This window comes from Balaenoptera borealis (genome assembly GCF_965194805.1).
Source record: "Balaenoptera borealis genome assembly, chromosome: 10".
Lineage (NCBI taxonomy): Eukaryota > Metazoa > Chordata > Mammalia > Artiodactyla > Balaenopteridae > Balaenoptera > Balaenoptera borealis.
Window position 1 is genome coordinate 93,861,576 of NC_138874.1, and position 19,402 is coordinate 93,880,977.

General features: G+C 39.2%; 1 protein-coding gene across 12 annotated transcripts in view; it reads right to left on the reverse strand.

Annotated features, from left to right (window-relative positions):
- CFAP43 (cilia and flagella associated protein 43) overlaps positions 1-19,402 on the reverse strand; it is a 116,471-nt gene that overhangs the window by 17,700 nt on the left and 79,369 nt on the right. For 10 of the 12 annotated variants that reach the window (XR_014249242.1, XM_082408220.1, XM_082408226.1 and 7 more), the window contains 9 exons: positions 16,833-16,937; positions 14,522-14,638; positions 13,404-13,631; positions 11,614-11,820; positions 10,596-10,685; positions 10,218-10,298; positions 9,465-9,590; positions 4,244-4,363; positions 1,300-1,407 (listed from right to left, as the gene is read on the reverse strand). Coding sequence is in view for 11 of the 12 variants with exons in the window: in XM_082408220.1 (XP_082264346.1) it covers positions 1,300-1,407; positions 4,244-4,363; positions 9,465-9,590; positions 10,218-10,298; positions 10,596-10,685; positions 11,614-11,820; positions 13,404-13,631; positions 14,522-14,638; positions 16,833-16,937 (1,182 nt within the window). In the remaining variant the exon portion in view is untranslated. The remainder of the gene's footprint in view (positions 1-1,299; positions 1,408-4,243; positions 4,364-9,464; positions 9,591-10,217; positions 10,299-10,595; positions 10,686-11,613; positions 11,821-13,403; positions 13,632-14,521; positions 14,639-16,832; positions 16,938-19,402) is intronic. The other 2 variants (XM_082408224.1, XM_082408225.1) reach the window with 2 other exon arrangements.

Here is a 19,402-nt window from a genome sequence, read left to right on the forward strand (position 1 = left end):
GATGATGAAATTGCACAGACTTGGGAGTTGCATGGACCTTGGTTCTGAGAGACTGAATATATAAATGGACAACGGCCAGACCGTATATAAAGATAGTGCCCTGACCCATAAACTACACCCAGCCAGAAAGTGAAACCACAGCCTCTGCAGCAATCGGCCCTAGACTGCCAGGACTTGGTCAATAACGTTCAGCTTTCCTAATTTTTGCCACCATTTTCAACTTAGGACCAACCAGAGAAAGCCAAAGCTGCTTCCCAAACCAAGCACATAGGTTGCTAAGCTTCTAATTAACTTGCCCCAGGCTCCTCCATGCCAACAACTTCGAATCAGGGAATAGCTGAAGCCCTCTCTTCTATTCATTATAAAGCTTTCTCATCCCCCTGCCTGCCTTTGAGTGTCTGCCAAACACAAGTGATGGTGGCTGATTCCCTTACTATACCAAGCTCTGAATAAATAGTCTGCTTATTCTCATTTGGAGGGTCTTTATTTATATCTACAGTTCCAATTTCTGGCATGTTACACACTAGTGAGTGACTTAGCCTGTTACCAGTCTCTCTGAGATGGACTCCTCACCTACAAAAGAAATCCCATACTCTGTAGGGTTGTTATGAGTAGGGTTGTGTTTAGAAGGTGCTTTGCATATGCCCTTTAACAGACTCTTGGCAACAATAATTACATATGTCATTTGATACTTTGTATCATTCATTCATAAATGTCATTTATTAATACTAATAAAAGCTGACATCTTTTGAAAATTATTATGTGACATGTATTTTGTATTCATTGGCTCTTTAATGAAACATATCTATTCATGCTCCTATTTGAGTTTTTCAAAATATGACAGCTTTTCATTCTATAAGCTAACCCATTACTTATATATTTAGTGAAACTTAGGGTGCCAAATGGTCCAGAGAGAACAATATTCCCTAGAGAAGAGATTGAAAATAGCTTTAAAGGTTATGTGTCTTGTCCAAGGTCCCATAGCTAGTCAGTGGTTAAAAGTGGGCCCTTTCAACCATGAAGCCACATGGCCTCATTTTATAAACCATATGTCATATGAAAGTTACATAGTTCGTTTGACTAAATGATTGCAGACGCAGAATCACATAAATTTATGAACAGATTGGAGTGGGCACTTTCATCTGACCCTGGAGCAAAGTCCCAGACAGGGAGCCAAGGAACGCACACAGTTGAGTAGGAATGTAGAAGGAAGGAAGGGGCTAGGCATGTGAGCTCTTGTTAAGAGGGATCCCCTTTGTCAGAAGATGTTTGTACTCAGGTATCAGACACTATACTTACTTTCTCCTCCTGCTTCCTTGCAAGGTAGTTGTTCAGGAAGGCTTCTCTAGAGCTTATTTCTTCATCCAACAGTAAGGAAAAAACAAGGTTGTTTATTTTCAATTCTTCCTGTAGAAATATTTTAAAAGGGGGAAAATGATCAATATGCCTACCTTTGAAAGGATTTCCTATTGAGGGTCACAGACTTGGCACTCATCAAGCAAGTTTATGACATACAAGTAAGAGAAATTCTTTTTAAGAAAAAGGGAATATAAACTTACAATAACGGCTCAGTTGTTTTTACCTTTTTCAATTTTCATTGTAAGATAAAACACATACACAGGAAAATACGTAAAACAAATGTAGAGTTGAATGAGTTATTATAAAGGCAAAACACCCTTGTAATCACCACTCAGTTAAGAACTAGAACTTTACCACTTTACCAGAGCCCTTTCCATGTGTCCCCATTCTAATCTCAACCCCGATAATAACCATTGTACTGACTTTTATAGTAATCACATCTTTATGTTTCTTTGCAGTATTATTACCCAAATATGTATCTCTAGGCACTATTGTATAACTTGCTGGTGAAAAAACTGTCACATTTTAAAAGTCTCTTATAATCCACAGGTTCCCTTTCAGCCCTTTCCTTTCCTCACATTTATTTGCAGTTCTCTGTAGTTTCACCTAGTCTGGGTTTTGCTAACTGCATACTTATGGCAAGTTTATCAGAGTTCTTTATCCCATGTATTTCCTGAAAATTGCCAGCTGAATCAGAGGACAGATCAGACCTATGTTTGATCCTTTTATGAAGACCATAAAGGATATTGTGTTTTTTGATCAGGAAACAGGTAGTATCAAGTTGTCTTTCTTTTTGAGATGTTAGCAGCTGTAGATCTCAATGCCCGGGTCCATTAATCCACTGGGAGCTGCAAAATGGTGATGTTATATTTCTATCATTCCTTTTTCACTTACTGATTGAAATCCTCTTATAAAGGGATGCTTCTCCCTATCTATTTGGTTACCTAGCAGTGTAGTTCATACAGGAAAACAGTAAACACTTGACACTTTCTCTTTATTAGTTTTTAGATAATAAATTTGTTGTTATCCTTTGATGGCATTTTTATTTTTAAAATATCACACATTCATTAATCTAACAAATTTGATAGGTTTCAGTTAATTGCAATTATTATTATTGTTGAATCTTAAATTGTCCCATTTAGGGGAGCTTTTAAAGTTGACTCCTGAGTCCTTTTGATGTTACTTAGTAGTCTTTGATAGTTTCCTCATTGTCTTTTATGAAAAGATGTTCTAAGTATATCTTTTTAAAATAACAGCTTTATTAAGATGTATTTCACAATCCATACAATTCACTCCTTTAAAGTCTGTAATTCAATGGTTTTTAAAAATTAGATTCCCAGTTGTGCAACCATCACCACAATTTTAGAATATTTCATCACTTCTAAAAGAAATCCATTAGCAGCCATTTCCCATTTCTCCCCACACCTCCCAGAGGCCTTCCCGCCTCCACCCAAAGCAACCACTAATTAACTTTCTGTCTCTATGGATTTGCCTATTCTGGACATTTCATATATATGGAATCATTCAATATGTGTCCTAGAGTGCCTGGCTTCTTTCACTTAGCATGTTTTCAAGGTTCATCCATGCCGTAGAATGTATTATTACATTCTTTTTGTAGCTGAATAATATGCCATTATAGGGATAAACCACATTTTATTTATCAATTCATAGTTGTTGGACAGTTGGATTATTTCTACTTTTTGGCCGTTATGACTAACGCACTCTTAAGACTAATGCTGGAGCATTCATTCCCAATCTCCCCCCACCCAACTACCATATGCATACATCCCCTCCCTGCTGGGCCGGTGATTATGTTCTTCTATCTGTGGCCACGATAACTGAGGAACAGCCCCTCTCCCATGGCTACGGGTCTTGCTGGGTCCTGGTAATAGTGCCCTTCCCTTGCCTCTTTAACTATAGGGATGACACTGGATTCCCATCATTTCTAGTCTCCAGCTGTTTCACCATTCTTTACTGTTTCTCTTAACCCTGCCCATACCTCAGTAAAGAGTCCCTGCATTACCTCTCTTAAATGTAACCCTTTCAGGGTACCATTCCTATTAGGACCCTGACAATACAGACATCCTCCTGGAGGTTCCTTAACCTCTCTCATATTTTTTGGTTGACCCCTTTGCTTTGGTGAGATACATCTTCCATTAGCTTCCAGAGAATGGGTGCATATAAATTTTTGAGACCTTGCATTTCTCAAAATATTACTCTCCTCTCACATTCAATTGATAGTTTGGTCAGGTATAGAATCTAATGTTAGGAATAATTTTCCCTCAGAATTTAAAGCCTTCATTCTTGGTCTTCTTGCTTCCAAGTTATTGTATGCTTCATTTATATTCTTACTGCTGAATCAAATTAAGTCAGATTTTTCATCTGATCTTTTGGGGCATGTATATTATTCATTCATTCAACATACAGGATGAGCCCAGCCCTTTGCTAGTTGCTGGAAATACAAAAATGAACAAGACAGACTCAGTCCCTACCCTCATGGAGCTTATAGTCTTGGGAGCATTAAAAAGTGATTCACAATAAATTAAAATTCAGTTGTAACAAGTGATAGGAAGTAAAAGAACAGAGTATATAACAAGATCTAACCTAGTCTGGGACCTGACAGATGAGTAGATGTAGCCCAGGAAGCAGAGAAGTGGGCAGAGTCTTACTGCCACGTTGGGAGGAAGGAGATGTGAACAGGAGGCAGAGAACTGAGCATGGCAAGTGAGGGGGAGGGTGGCACAGATGAGGCTGGGACAGGAGTCACCGCCAGCGAGTGCAGGACCTGGATGCCAGACAGGGTGTTGGTCTTTGTCCTAAGAGCAATGAGAGGCCCTGGAGGCTCCTTAAAAGAACAAGTCATATAAGTAAAGCTTTTATTTACCTGGCTGACAACCATCTCCGCCCTCACTCTCCTTTCAAAGAGTCTTTTCAAATGTTCATCAAAATTCTGTGTGCTTTCTTGAATAGAGTTTTGAAGTTTCTTCATTTCTGTTTCTAATGACTAAAAGGAAATCAACAGCAAAGTTAACATTTAGGAACATCAAATGTTCCTAGGAAGTGGTTGTTTACATTTTGCTAAAAGAAAGGGGCAGGTGGAGGGCAGCCCTCGTGAGGTACTCTGGGCTCCCCCTTTAACCAGAGATGTTTCTGCTGCGTCTGTTATATTGTGAATCTGAGATTTTTGCTTAAAAAAGATTACACTGGAAAAAAAAAGTTAAAATCACTAATCAGGGCTAATGATGCAAGCAGACAGAGGTCTAGTAAAACAAATTGCAGCAAAGTTTTCTGGAAAATTCTGACTCTATACAGGAAGGAAATTTCCAGGCACACAATCTGGCCCTAAGAAATCTTGATTTTTTTTTTTAAGTTATGAATACAGTTGGTGGTTGAATAACATGGGTTTGAACTGTGTGTGTCCATTTATACACAGATTTTTTTTTTCAACAAATATGTATCACAGTACTACACCATCCACGGATGGTTGAATCCACAGATGTGGAGGGCCAACAGTAAAATTACACTCAGATTTTTGACTGTGAGGAGGGTCAGGGGCCCTAAACCTGAGTCATTTTAGGGGTGAACTGTATATATACATATTTACGTTATTTATACTCTCTCTTGTTTTCTCCCTCCAAATAGTTCTACATCAGAAGGAAAAAGTACCACCTCCTTCTTTAAAATTCCAACAAGACTTAGCACTAAGCACACAGTAGGTAAGTAGAAAGATAGAAATTTATATTTTTAAAGAGAATGACATCTGCAGATCAAACCTAGACATACTGTTACAAACTATTTTTACCTTAGAAATTTTTGGTAACTTTTAAATTTTGATATAACTTCAAAATTTACAGAAAAGATGCAAGAATAGGACAAAGAATTCTCATATGCTTTTAACCAAATTAATCAACGGTTAATATTCTACCCCATTTCCTTTATTGCTTGCTCAATCTCACCCCCTTGCTCTCTCTCTCAACCATTTCAGAATAAGCTGCAGACACTTGAATACAAGCTAGTTATTTTGGGGTCTGCCACTCAGGTTAGGTCTGTCTGGCATTTCCTATGCTTAGACCAGCATGTACATTTCTAGCAGGAATGCTCCACAAATCATGTTGTGTCCTTCCCAGTGCACCACTTCAAGAGACACAATGCTGCTGCGTTTCACTTTGGCTGATGTTAACTGTGATCACTGGGTTAGGTAGCGTCTGCTAGTTTCTCTATTGTACCATTCCCGCTTTTCCATTTGTAATTGATTTGTGGGAAAATACTTTGAGACTATGTAAAAAATCTTGTTTCTCATCAAACTTTTAGCATCCATTGATAATTCTTACCTGAATCAATTATTACTATGATGGTAGAATGTTGTTATTATTTTAAATTTATTTTAAAAAACCAAGTTTTCTCTATGCTGGTTTAATAAAGGAAGAGACTAACCCTGGGAAGATTATGGAGAGAGAAGTTTAGCAAAATGTATAGAAATATATGATACAAGGAGAAATACCACCTAAACTAGGCTAATTAAGCAATGAGGAAATATTAAAAATAAAACAAATACAGCTCTGGGCCAATTTGCTTATAATAATTTATGACACTATCTCATAGGAATGGAAAAATCCTATGAATTGTGGCCTCCTAGTAGTTGTTTATCAAGTTCAGGTGTTTCTGGATAATGGCAGCATCATTATATGGCAAATGGCCAAAGACTCAGCCTCCTGAGGCCAGATTGTCCAAGGGTCCCCTATGCACCCTTCTTTAAAACACTGAGCTTTCAGGCTTTTGAAGCTCTCTGGTCTGAAAGGAACTTTTTATGATATCAAAACGGCCTTTTGCTAAAACTGTTCTTCAAATGCCCCACACTCTTCTCATTGCAGGCCCTTCTCCATGCTTTCCCATCTGCCTGCTGTCCCTTCCTCACTCTTCAACCTGTTCATTCTTTCTCATTCTTCTAATGTGAGAACAAATGCCACTTTCTCAAGGAAGCCTTTCTTGGGTCCTGTCTTGGGCACTATCTTGAGTCTTAGCAGCAAAGTCTGGCACAGGATTCCAGTGCACATGCTTTCTGGAGGGAGTGCTCTTTTGACACCTATACGGGGGTGAGGGAAACGGGTAGGAAGGGGCAGGAGCTGAGCTATGATGTGCTTTCAGGTGGCCCAGCCTTGGCCTGATTCTCAGGGGTATAAGGGTAATAGAGAGGCTCTGCTGACCTGTCCCAATGTGAGCCGAGAGGGCTGGACTTTCATACCCCCATCTCATCAGTCAATTGCTGGCTATTCTGGGTGGGAGCAGCGGTATAACCTTGCGGTGTCTCTGGACAATAATGCCCCCTTGGTCAGTCAAGGACAAGACTCCAGTGGCCTTGGGTATAAGCCTTCAGCTGCAGCACTCACAGCAGCAAAGGGATGGGCATGCCAGCCTGTAAAGGGGACCAGGTGAACACCCCGATCTAAGTCAGTGCCTCTGTGTTTACTGTTATAGATGGCATTTGAACTTGTCCTTCCTAATTTATCACATTGTAGCTAAATAATTATTTTGTGAATGTCCAGTTAATATATAACCTCCTTCACCACCAGATAGTGAACACTGAGGGTTGAGGGCTGTGTCTTTCTATTCACCACGTGTCCCTTGGATCTAACATAGTGCACATAGTGGGAACTCAAGGAGTATTGGTTAAAAACAAAAGTTTCCCTCAAACCTTCCTGGGGGAATCTAATTTTGTCTAAAAATGTCTGTATCAGATGCTGAGAAACGAGAAGCAGGGGAGGTGAGAGACGGAAGACCAAGTAGGAAGGATGAATAAACAATGTAGAATCCATCACATCAAGATTTTCTCCCATTCCCGGGACGTCCCTGGTAGTCCAGTGCTTAAGAATCCGCCTTCCAGTGCAGGGGACACGGGTTCGATCCCTGGTCCAGGAAGATCCCACATGCCATGGAGCAACTAAGCCCGGGCACCACAACTACTAAGCCCATGCGCCGCAACTACTGAGCCCGCATGCTGCAACTACTGAAGTTCATGCGCCTAGAGCCCATGCTCCACAACAAGAGAAGCCACCGCAATGAGAAGGCCGTGCACACCGCAACAAAGAGTAGCCCCTGCTTGCTGCAACTAGAGAAAGCCCGTGCACATCAGCGAAGACCCAACGCAGCCAAAATATAAATTAAAAAAAAATTTTTTTTAAATGACTGAAAAAATAATTCAGTGTCAGGGAAGTAGGTAGAGGTATAAAATGAGATAAGATTTGCATTAGTCAATAATTGTTGAAGCTGCATAAGGGGGTCATTATATATGTTTGACATTTTCCATAACACAGAAGTTTTTTTTAAAAAAGATTCTTTTAAAAGAGGGGAATTAGAGACAGTGAACATCAGTTTTTCGAGGAGACATTGAGCAGTGGATTGAGAGGAAGGTGGAGTCAAGGGAGTGTTTGTTTTTTCTTTTCTTTTAACTTTTTATTTTGAAATAAATTCAGACTAACCCCAAAGTCACAAGAGTAATAGAAAGAACTCCAGAATCCCGTTCAAAGGAGTCTTTTTTTCTTTTGTATAAGATGAGAGATGTATACAATGTGTAAGACTACAGCACGTGTCTATGGAAAAATCCAGTAGAGGGGGAAAACTGACGATGCAGGGAAAAGGGGCAAATTGCTGGAGTAACAGCACTGAACAGGTAAGATGGGATGGGACCTAGTGCACGAGGGGAAGACCAGGCTTGGGCAGCTGCAAGGCCACTTCACCCATAAGGAACAGAAAGGCAGGGAGGATCTGTGGATTCAAGGCAGGTGGGTGTAGATGTGGTGGGAGAGGCGTAAGGAAAATCTCTTTTAGTTGCTTCTCTTCTCGCAGTGAAAAAGAAAATAAGGTGAGAGTGAGTTGAGGGTCAGGTGTTGGAGGTTTGAGGGTAGCGGAGAACACATGAAGTGGTCCTCTAGGATCTTGCTAGGATCTTGTGGTCCACCCACCAGCAGAAGCTGCACCACGTGGTTACTTGTTAGAAATGCAGAATCTCAGGGTCCTTCTATGTCCTCAGAATGACGGACTCTGAAGCTGTATTTTAAAAAAGATCCCCAAAGTGATGTGGATTAAGCTAGGGGGAAATTGAAAGCTAGGGGGAATAGCATTGTTGAGCAGCTTTAGGGACCCAATAAAGATTAAGGTCATTAGACTGCAACCAGTCAGTATTTTTCCTTTACCCACTGCATGGTGCAGGTGCAGAGAAGGTTGAGTCCTGGTTTAATCAAGGCTGAGGTTTTACCAGGTGAGCATGGCCAAGGAGCAGGGGGTGAAGGTGTAGGCAGCAGACTATTTTACAGTGCAAGACTGTGGAGTAAATGGCACCACTTTAGGCATCTATACTCCGTAACTTCTTGAAATCTTTACTGCATTCAAAACTACTCATTTTGGATAAAATACAAAGACATTGTTAGAGGACTGCAGTGAATAAAAGCAGGGACAAGTTAACAATATGTTCAAAGGAATTGTTCACCATAAAGCTGACAAACTGCCCTGCCTCAAATGATGGTATGATTTTACTTTCTTCACAGAAGAATAAGTATCATTTACTTGGTTGTATACCATCACCTTTTACATCTCTATTATAATTGTAAGCACTTTTAATGTGGGAATGTTTCTTTGTGATGGAAGGATAAAAGTGGGAGACCTGCACTGCAAAAATCTCAAATTAGAACTTTATTGACTGTGTCATTTTTCTCTCAAGTCTTTTCCTTGAAATTGAGAGCAAGTCAAGCAAGAGAATACAGCTCAAATTGACGTAGGCAATAGAGAGCAGTACCTTGCAGTGCCTTGAACATACTATCATAGGTGTTCATTAGATATTTGAAGAATGAATGAAGGACCAAATGAACTGTAATGATGTGAAATTTGAAATCAATAAGAACTTTAAAAAATTGCTATATGTTCTTTTCATTTTAAATTGTCCCAAGTCTTTAAATTTATCTCCATTCCCTTCTTCAAATTCTCTTGAGAATTTAAGCCAAAACACCATCCTTAGGCTGCTAAAGACACTGAGAAAATAAAGAGCACTTCATTTGAAAAGATACTGAAACAAAACCCTTGATAAGGTAGGTTATATTCTTTGCTCTTCTGACCTTTCTATACTTATCTCTTTCTTCATTTAATTCCTTGACTTTTTTCTCATACGCTTTGAATTGTTTCCTTTCCTCTTCAGACCACAAAGCATCAGGCTTTGACATGAAAGCAGGTTGAGGAATCACCTGAAGATATAAAGGAAAACATATATTCTAGGTTAAACATAAATATAGCAATACAGTAAAACTCAGAGTTATTGTTACAGTTAAAAAAAAAGAGCCCTTTAAAAGGGTATAGTTCTTCACATTGGCAAGGCAACGACCTAACACTTTGACCAAAGGATATGAAAAAATGTTACAATGGTTTTTCTGTGACTTAAGCAAGGGCAAGCATTTTGGGATGTACCCTGACTCTTAGGTGACAAGTTCAGAAGTGTGAGTTGATATCTTCATAGCTAGAACTATGCCTGAGCTCCAGGGATACCTATGTCAGGTATCAAAGGGAATGTTTCTTGGTTTATCTGGAGAATTAGAGGTGCAGTATTATCCCTGCTTTCTGTAGAGACCCAAACAACTGTGGTTTGTTTTTTTGTTGTTGTTCATTTGTTTGCTTTTCATCAGATTGTAAGGCAAGCCTGGGGTTTCAAACTTCTTCTTCTTTGCCTGATGTGGTAAGTTTATAAGGTACTGGGGGGTGGTATATTTGTCGCCGTAGAATTTCTACAACTCAGGTTCACATGGGAAAAAATGGTCACATTTAAGTAGCTCTTTCCATCCCATTCCACCTTCCACAAAGATGGCCAGGAATCTCACCATTCTCAAAATGTCTTCCTTCTTGACTTCCAGAACTCCTCCCATCATGTCCATGAGGGCTCGGCGTCTTGCGTTGGGGCCCTTGGGAAAGAGCCAAGGTCAGAGAGAGGTACTGAGACAGAGATCTGACACTCCAGTGGCACTGAGGACTGCCCCCCTGTCCCCAATGTTAGAATGACTGCATTTAGGATTGGGGAGGGTGGGCAGTGGCATGCATGGAGGGGAGAAGAGTAGGCCACTGAGATTCCAGTGACCTCTGACCACGACAAATGCCTTGATGTGTTTCTATGGTGGAGTACAAGACTATTCAACCAAATTAGGAACAAATATCCCTAAAAGGAAAAGGGTCTTAGGTACCATTTGAAAAAAACTGCATACCCGTGACAGAAGCAATCGCTCCATTTCACGGGTCACAAGCAATTCTGTTTTGGCTTTTTGCCATGGATTAATATGTCTCTGAGCTGTAATCTGAAAGAGAAAATGTGGTTTCCTGCTGTTATCCTTAGAAAATTCAAGCCATACTTTCTTTCCACACACCGGGAGGAGGTTAGAAGGGATTAAGGAGATAGAGGGACTATCCAGATTTTGCAACCAATTTCCTATCTTGGAATGAAGATGAGGTCCAAAATGAGACAGTTAGAAAAATAGATGGTTACTGTTAACAGGGACTGTATAAGTGTTTGTTATTACTTCTAAGCAACACTATTATCTTTTGCCCCAAAGTAATCAAGATGGTTTCATGTGAGCAAGGGTATTCTCTTTGAGTTACTTTTTATAAATGAAATATGGTTATATTTGAATTGTTTTCTTTAAGCATTTACTTGTAACTGCATTTGTGCTAAACACCTTTTAAGAAGGCTGTCCAGTGAGCCCCTTTCTCTGGGACCCATACTACTCTAATGGCTAGATAATTACTGGAGCTCCATCAGCCTCATTCCCATTATGTGACCCAACCTCCATGGGTACAGGTGCTGGACCCAAGTTGGGCCAAAAAGCCCCTTCCCAGGTGAATAAAGAACTAGGACTAAGAGATTATAGTTTGGACAAGTTGCTCTCTTGAGCATAGGCGATATAACATAGAAACTGCTAGAGGCAGCTGAAATGCAGAGAGAAGTGAGTCAAGAGATGAAGAAAGAGCACTTCTGGACTCTCCAAAAGGTTCCAGTGTGTGGTTCCTGCTTCTTTCTAGGCTTGGTGTCCAAATCTTCTCTGGACTCTATGGCATTCATAGAAGAAATCCTCATTATTGCTGGGGCTATGTTAACTGTTTTTGTTACTTGTAACCAAGAATGCTACCTTATACAGTTGCTTCTGGTAGCAAAAACAAGAAGAATAAATAAGAGCCTGGAAAATGTCATGAGAAAGAAGGGAAGAGATGATGTACAGATAATCGTACCTCAGTACTTTCCACAATAAGGGTTCTCTCTGGCTTCTCACAGTCCTCAAATTCTGGTTGCCAGACTGATTCTTCCAACTCCAGATCTAAAACAATTTCTTGAATTCTTACATTTTTTTCCTTCACACGTGCAATTTCAATCTCTTTTTGTTTATATGCCGCATCAAACTCACTATTGAAAGCAGTTTTTACCTTGTAAATAATATCCTGAAATATCAATATGTTATTATAAACACACCATGTATTATACCTTTACTGGCAACATGGTCCCACAGTTTTACTTTCCCTCCAAAATCACTTTACAAATTATAAGCAAATTAATCTTTCTAAAATACTGTTTATATTAAGTCATTTATTGGTCCAGTAATCTATAGTGGCATCCCACCATGGGTAAAGTTAAGCAACAGCATAACTGTTATACTACAACGTACTTCCAGAAATGTACGATGTAACTCAGTGTGCAGGTATATTGATAAGTGGGTAATGGATACTTGGAGGCTCTTTGGGCTATTCTCTCTACTTTTGTGTATGTTCTTAAAAAAATCCATCATAAAAATATTTAAAAAGCAATATTCAGTATTAAAGTTGGGAAATATCTTTTCTTTGGAACCAGGTTTGGGGAGAGGAGGTGAGGAAAAGATGGCCTATAGAGGTCTGGAGAATCTTCCAGAGAAGCACAACTACACACAATATTCTTCCTCTGTATGGACAGGTCATTTTCAGGTAGAAAGGGAACCCAAGCTGTCCAGTTGGATCAGCCAGTTACTAAGGTGGACGTGGGTCCAACTGGATTGCCCCTAGCTCTGCTGATGAGTAGAATGATGGGTCAAACTAAAAGTAGACTTGACTTTACCATCAGAGTTCAGTCTATATATCTATCCTACTGAAGATGAAACCATTAAAGCAGGGTAGAAAATGATCTTAACGGCTGGCACCAGAATTTCTCTTAGGCTGAAATTACTTTCTTGTAGGAAAACACCTTAATAAAGCAGCAGGAAGGTGAGACACTGAGGGCATAGGTCAGCCGAAGCTAAGCAACAAAAGGGATAACTCAACGGTTCTCAGTATAAATGCACAGGAATTTCAGGTATTGGAGGAGACAAAGAAGAGAAAAAGATAGGAAGGGAGAGCAGAGTAACACAGCAGGAGGCTAGAACTCAAATTGCAGACATGGCTGAAGGATCTTCAGGAATAGGAATGGCCAAACATTAAATTTCAAACCATCTTCATTGGTGCAATCTCAGTTACTGAGTTTTCAAAAACCTTCAGTAGGCATGTACAGGTGTGTTCTGAAACTGACTTGTTTGGTTGAAAGCAAGGAGTAGGAACTTAGAGGCTGAAGGACACCATACCTTATCCCTGAGCCCCAGAACTTACAGAAATCTTAGAGAGGAAATTGTATTTTCCTAGATTAAGGAGATAGACAAGCATTCACATCTTGATCTTACAAGGAGGTCCTAATTGACATCTGGGTTACCTAGAAGGTGGCATTCAAGGATTTCTTTTATCTTTGAGTTTCCCGAAGATCTAAGTAGAAAAATGGTTCGCGGTGTTAGCCAGTGGAGGGTGCTCTTTAGAAAACCTGGTATCACAGAACCCACTCCAAATGGATGAAAACAACTCTTGTCCATGAGCTCTGTTTAAAGAACATGGATGCTAGCCATGTGGATATTTCTCTGTGGACTTTAAAGACATCATTTGATTGGCATTAGATTTCAATTTGAGCCTTTGTAAGGCACCTCATGGAAAGTTTTAGAGATTTTCAAGGGTAAAGAAAAAAATTCACCCACTTTCAGTAATATAATTTGGTTGATTTTCTCCTCTCTGGAATGAAGTTCCAGTTGGCTTGACAACAAAGAGGTATGTACCCTAAAATCAGTACTCAGACTACCAAGCAGGTAATTGGGCAAGTTGGTATCTTTTGCTGTCCCATCTTCTTCCTCTTCTTCATCCTCCTCTTCATGATGCTTTTTAACCAAGGTAATTGCAGACTGAACCTCTACAATTTCCTTCTGTAGCTAAATATAGAAAAAGATGAAATGAAAGTTATGCAATAAGAAGAATTCTCTAAAGGGCAATTTTGGGACAACTTAATTATTTCCACAATCATTTTAAGATGTTAATTGTCTTGCCAACAACTGAATTTAAAGTGATGTCCTGAACCTGCCGAAGAGAAAGCCTCAGAAATTGATAGACTGTAGATAAATCATAAGAGTAAAAATTCTTCTTGATAGTGTGTAATATTCATATTTTTCTGTCAGGATGACAGCTGCTTGTAAATATTTTGAGTCTTTCTTGGTACTTAAGCATTAAAAAATATACTTTCTCTTCATATTTTAAAAAGGAACTTATTCACATAGGGCTGGTATGTGTATGTAAAAAGAATTAAGCATGCCTTCATTTTAGTTTTAGAAAAAGAATGGATGCAAAGTTCTGGCCAAAATGAAACTACACCAATTGGGCAGTGTTTTTAAGTGGTTTGACAGAGATTGCTGGGGAAAAAAAGCTAGGATTGCTTTAGGAAAACTATAAATCCCATCAAAACAGATTCTACTTCATCCTTGGCCAATCTCTTAAAACACAATCCCCAGTGATAAGAGGTGATAAAATGAGTATGTGTGGATGAAGAACTTCTGACCAGGACAAGAACAAAATCCCAAATCTCAATTTTAAAAGTATATCATCATATTTGAGGGATAGCCAATGTTGTTAGGATGTAGGCTCCTTAATGTGGATATAGGTTCCTACATTCATTAGAATATATTCTACACATAAACAAGGAATATAAATATAAACACAACTAATATCTAAGCATATCTTAAGTAGTATTCCAACTCAAATCTGTATGAAGGAAATCCTGAAACAAAACACGCCACTTATATAAACACATATATATTTTAAATTGTACTTTAAGACACTCTGCTTCAATCTTCTTTTGCTGCACAACTCTCTTCAATTCTTTCAACTCTTCATCTGTGCGTTCTTTCATTGGGAAGTTCTCAACCACACATGGGATGTGAAAGCACTTGGGAAAAAAAGAGAAAAATGAAATAAATCCATTTTTAGAACAATTGTGTGTATCCGGGGCAGAGTGGGGCATATTTTCTCTGATCAAAATTAATCCATAGGTTATCATCATGCATGAGTGAAATGGCCGATGGAAGCTTTCTTTAAAATAAAACAATGTAGAGATCATCACACTAAGTGAAGTAAGTCAGAAGGAGAAAGACAAATACCAGATGATACCACTTATATGTGGAATCTAAAATATGGCACAAATGAACTTATCTATAAAATAGAAACAGAGTCATAGACACAGAGAACAGACTTGCAGTTGCCAAGGGGAAGGAGGGAGGGAGAGGGATGGACTGGGAGTTTGGGGTTGGTAGATGCAAACTATTACATTTAGAATGGATAAACAACAAGGTCCTAATGTATAGTACAGGGAACAATACTCAATAGCCTGTGATAAACCATGATGGAAAAGAATATAAAAAAAGAATGTCTACATGTGTATAACTGAGTCACCTTGCTGTACAGCAGAGATCGTCACAACATTGTAAATCAACTCTACTTCAATTAAAAAAAAGAAATAAAATAAAACAATGTATGCCTTCAGTATTGGTGTAAACTTTGTATAAAAAATACTGTGCTTTTGTGAAAGATTTATTTCTAGAGCAGTGCTTCTCAACCAGAAGTGATTTTGCTGGCCCCTGTCCCCATCCTCTCCAGCCCCCCAGGGACATTTGGCAATGTCTGGAGACATTTTTGATTGTCACTGATGGGGGGGGCGGTGCGTGGAGTCTGCTGGGGCCTGGTAGATAGAGGGCAGGGATGTTGCAAAATCCTCCAATCCTTAGGCCAGCCTCTAAAACAAAGAATTATCCAGCCCCAAGTGTGCCGTTCTCGAGAAACCCTGTTTTAGAGCCATACTCAATCACATAAATGGAGGGTGACCAATACTTCATTATCTAAACAGGGGGCATATTTGAAAGTGAAAAAGGTGCTGTTAATAGTTACTCTTGGACCACAGGCATAAACTGGGACTCTTGGTCACCCTACACAAAGAGGGAAACTGTGTTGGGAGGAATCCTAATAAAAAGGCACAAAAAACAGTCCTTTAGAAAATGTGAAGGTAGGGGCTTCCCTGGTGGCTCAGTGGTTAAGATTCCACCTGCTAATGCAGGGGACATGGGTTCGAGCCCTGGTCCACATGCCGCGGAGCAACTAAGCCTGTGCACCACAACTACTGAGCCTGCACTCTAGGACCTGCGAGCCACAACTACTGAGCCTGCGAGCCACAACTACTGATCCCACATGCCACAACTACTGAAGCCCGCGCGCCTAGAGCCTGTGCTCCGCAACAAGAGAAGCCATCACAATGAGAAGCCCACACACCGCAACAAAGAGTAGACCCTGCTCACCGCAACTAGAGAAAGCCCACCCGCAGCAACGAAGACCTAACACAGCCAAAAATTAAAAAATAAATTAAAAAAAAAAGATCATAAAAATCTCACTGTGAATATTAAAAAAAAAAAAGAAAAAGAAAATGTGAAGGCAGGTACAGGTAGAAATGTGAATAATACGCAGAGCAACTAAGCCCGTGCACCACAACTACCGAGCCTGTGCTCTAGAGCCCATGAGCCACAACTACTGAGCCCACGTGCCACAACTACTGAAGCCCGTGCGCCTAGAGCCCGTGCTCCACAAGACAAGCCACTGCAATGAGAAGCCATGCACTGCAGCGAAGAGTAGCCCCCACTTGCCGCAACTAAAGAAAGCCCGTGCACAGCAATGAAGACCCAACACAGCCAAAAATAAATAAATAAAATAAATAAATTTATATTAAAAAAAAGAAATGTGAATAATATTATGTCTAATTTTCAATCTGTGTGGAATGTGAGTGAAGTGGCTTTTTGAGACAGATATTGAGACCCGGATGCAGGTGGTGTCATAGAGGAAAGAGGGAAAGAGGTGCTGAAACAAAGCTTAAGAGATGCTGGCTTAGAAGCACATGGGGACTGAGCAGAGAGGAAAGAATGAGACAAGGGAAAAGACACATCGAGGTGGAGTCAGTACAAGAAGGGGCAAGGTGTGCTTTGAATGCTTTCCTATATATGGCTTTTCTTAAACTTTTTCTTTTTTAAATTTTCTGCCATGAGACTTTGCATGAAAATTTTAATTGGCTAAGGTGTTGTACCTGAAGTTCTATCTGTTACCTTAAGAGCTCGGCCTTTCACAGCCATCGAATTCCAGCATTCTTCTTTGATAAGTTCAGCCAAATATCTCTTGGCTAGGTTTTGCATCTCAGCATCCTTTCTTATCTTAAGGAACACAAATGAAGGGAAAAGTAAAAATGAAAATGTGGCCTCAAAAAAAATCTCAGTTGTAAAAACCAGATGCACTTGGAGGAGGACACTTCCCTGTCTTTGGTTTAGTCTGGAGGCTTAGAATTCCATTCCTTGAGGACTAGGGTGTCAACACAAACACCACTAAGGCAGGCAGGTCCTACACAGGAGCCAAGGCAGGTGTGCGGGCAGTTGCACAGCCATGGTAGCTGGATAGCTAACACACACATAATCACAGATCTGGCTGGTTGGCGCAAGGTGGTAAAGCAAACCCACTGTGCCAAGTCTTCCTGTTTTATTAGAAAAGTTTGAAATATGTAAATATTGGCTTAATCCTTGTCAATGCATATTTGAAGTGGCATTTTGTGACCCCTGTCTTGGGGTCTTTATTGCACTAAATTCTTCTATTGTTTATATCCATTGTGAAATGAATGTTCCACTATTCTTGGGGATCGTATGATGTACCTTTTGCCATTTAGAAACATATGTTACCTCAATTCGTTTTATCTCCTTAAGTGATTAAGCATTCTTATTTTAATAAAGTTTGCCAAAAGAGCTGGCATGAAAGTGACACCCAACAATCCTTAGTCCTTAGGGTCCTCTTCAGAAACTTTTTTTTTTTTTTAATTTTTTTACTGAAGTATAGTTGATTTACAATGTTGTACAGAACCTTTTTTTTTTTTTTTGACATTTCACTTTGTTGGCAGATCATTAGTAAACTAGCTGAAAATAATATCTCCCAGATTAGAAAATGTCTTATTTATTTATTCATTCATTCACTTACTCATTTTTCATGTTTATTTTATTCATTGTCTGAACAAATACCTTGTTTAATTTGCGTTTTATTTATTTTTGATTTTACCCATTGAGTTAATGGCTAATACAGTTTTAAATTATTTTTTCTTTTTTTTTTTTTTCAGAGATCAAAAATGTTCTTTATTTAGAAATAAAGAAGGTATTTGATGGGCTCTGGACATGATGGCAGACTGGACATGGCTGAGGAAAGAATCTCTGAGCTAGAGAATGTAACAGTAGAATCTTCAAAAACATAGAATTCCTTTATTCCTTTTTAATTTCCATGGAATCTGTAGTGATGTCCCTCTTTTCTTCCTAACATTAGTAATTGTATCTATCTCTTTTTTTTCTTAGCTTAGCTATAGGCTTATTCATTTTATCAATCTTTTCAAAGAATCAGCTTTTGATTTCATTGATTCTTTTTTTTTGAATTTTATTTTTTTATACAGCAGGTTCTCATTAGCTATCCATTTTATACATATTAGTGTATACACGTCAATCCCAATCTCCCAATTCATCACACCACCACCACCACCACCCCCGCCACTTTCCCCCCTTGGTGTCCATACGTTTGTTCTCTACATCTTTGTCTCAGTTTCTGCCCTGCAAACCGGGTCATCTGTACCATTTTTCTAGGTTCCACATATATGCGTTAATATACGATATTTGTTTTTCTCTTTCTGACTTACTTCACTCTGTATGACAGTCTCTAGATCCATCCACGTCTCTACAAATGACACAATTTCGTTCCTTTTTATGGCTGAGTAATATTCCATTGTATATATGTACCACACCTTCTTTATCCATTCGTCTGTCGATGGGCATTTAGGTTGCTTCCATGTCCTGGCTATTGTAAATAGTGCTGCAGTGAACGTTAGGGTGCATGTGTCTTTTTGAATTATGGTTTTCTCTGGGTATATGCCCAGTAGTGGGATTGCTGGGTCATATGGTAATTCTGTTTTTAGTTTTTTAAGGAACCTCCATACTGTTCTCCATAGTGGCTGTATCAATTTACATTCCCACCAACAGTGCAAGAGGGTTCCCTTTTCTCCACACCCTCTCCAGCACTTGTTGTTTGTAGATTTTCTGATGATGCCCATTCTAACTGGTGTGAGGTGATACCTCATTGTAGTTTTGATTTGCATTTCTCTAATAATTAGTCATGTTGAGCAGCTTTCCATGTGCTTTTGGCCATCTGTATATCTTCTTTGGAGAAATGTCTATTTAGGTCTTCTGCCCATTTTTGGTTTGGGTTGTTTGTTTTTTTAATATTGAGCTGCATGAGCTGTTTATATATTTTGGAGACTAATCCTTTGTCTGTTGATTCGTTGGCAAATATTTTCTCCCATTCTGAGGGTTGTCTTTTCGTCTTGTTTATGGTTTCCTTTGCTGTGCAAAAGCTTTGAAGTTTCATTAGATCCCATTTGTTTATTTTTGTTTTTATTTCCATTACTCTAGGAGGTGGATCAAAAAAGATATTGCTGTGATTTATGTCAAAGAGTGTTCTTCCTATGTTTTCCTCTAAGAGTTTCATAGTGTCCGGTCTTACATTTAGGTCTCGAATCCATTTTGAGTTTTTTTTTAATATAAATCACCTGTATGTGGCAGGTAGATTAGAAGGACTAATATTAGTGACTTAATTGCTA